Consider the following 1,402-nt stretch of genomic DNA (forward strand, 5'->3'; position numbering starts at 1 on the left):
AAAAAAAAAAAAAAAAAAGAAAATGATCTTCTACAAGATCTTCCAGCTCGGCGCCGTCGCCGCCTTTAGCTCCCATGCGCTCGCCGTTGCCGCCGCCGGCATGGAGGGAGGCACCGGCCTCAATGCCCAAGGTGCAACCGCGGGCATGGTGCAGCAGCAACAGCAGCCATCGCAGTCAGGCGGCGACTTCAAGGTCACGAATACCGGTTCCGGGATCGCCAAGCCCGCGGCCAGGACCGGCGTGGTCCCGGCTCTCGAGATCGGCGAGGGCTTGCCGCGGGTACTCAAGTACCCCGCAAAGCGGAACCGCGACAGATACTCGCAAAACGGGCGTCAAACCCTCCCGGGAATCAATGAGGATCCCTTTGGCTTAGCTCGCAAAGCCGATCAAAAAAGGCTACCTCTGGTGTGGAACTATAATAGAAAGTCTGCCCCGCAATACTACGTCCCTCCTGGTCCCTCGGAGGGCTGGCCTAAGAAAGGGGTTGGGAAGAGTGTTCGCAAGATCCGCGGCGACAGGCGAGCTACTGTCTCTCCTCAGGCTTTGGAAGCATACTGACCTTGCCCAGATTTTTTCTTCCTCGGAGTGGTCAACACGGGGCTTTTACCGTACTAATTAGGTCGAGGACAGTTGTGGAGGGAACCTGGATCCTTCGTGTCGACTGTTCTTGGATGTAATCACTTGGAAAAAGCCGTAAAAGCATACGTATAGATTCTGATTTCTTAGTATTTGTTTGTTTGGTTGTGTTTTTCTTTTGACGGCATGAATTTGGGGGAAACTTTGTGTTTGGATCGAGCTGCTTGGTTGGATGCTTTGCTCGTGTTCTTCTTATCTTGTTTGGCTTTGGGTTTGCTGGCTGAGGATTACGATATGGGATTTCAGGATTGGGGACTTTCTTCGCTTGATGATATAATTTTACCGGGGTTCGGATCGCAGACGCGCGTTTCTAGTCGCAAAGCCCAAAGTAGCGCTTGTTACTGCGGCTTGAATGCAACGATTTAATTCATCTTGTCCCTCTTTTCGAGTCTTGAATACACTGATGAAAAATGAAGTGCATGCTGCCACGGTCCAACAGGTAACGCCAAAAGTCGGTGCTCTCCCGCAGGGCCGGTCCTCTAGTCTGCCCTGCCCTGTAGAATCTGAAATGACAAATTTTCCTACAGCATGTTTTCGAGCGACGCCTTGGTCACTGTACCACCTGGATGTCATTCGCCACGAAGTATACGGGTGCTGCGCGATCCAGACAATCAACGAATTATTTGTATCATAAGGGAACGCCATAATCCTATTTCGATGGGTTCCAATGGATGAGGAGGCGAAGAATTGTTATTATTATTATTAATTTTTTTTTTTTTTTAAAGAAAAAAAAAAAAAAAAAAAAAAAAAAAAAAAAAAAAAAAA

The 1,402-nt window shown here is 48.8% G+C and overlaps 1 protein-coding gene across 1 annotated transcript; it reads left to right on the plus strand.

The window, feature by feature from the left end:
- Positions 1-37: 37 nt before the first annotated feature.
- Positions 38-559, plus strand: PpBr36_11513 (uncharacterized protein; the record flags this gene model as incomplete). The annotated part of the gene is made up of 1 exon (XM_029898613.1): positions 38-559. A coding segment is annotated over one exon (522 nt), but the record flags the coding sequence as incomplete, so codon positions are not given.
- Between the last annotated feature and the right edge of the window lie 843 nt (positions 560-1,402).

The sequence above is a fragment of the Pyricularia pennisetigena genome (assembly GCF_004337985.1).
Source record: "Pyricularia pennisetigena strain Br36 chromosome Unknown Pyricularia_pennisetigena_Br36_Scf_91, whole genome shotgun sequence".
Classification (NCBI taxonomy): domain Eukaryota; kingdom Fungi; phylum Ascomycota; class Sordariomycetes; order Magnaporthales; family Pyriculariaceae; genus Pyricularia; species Pyricularia pennisetigena.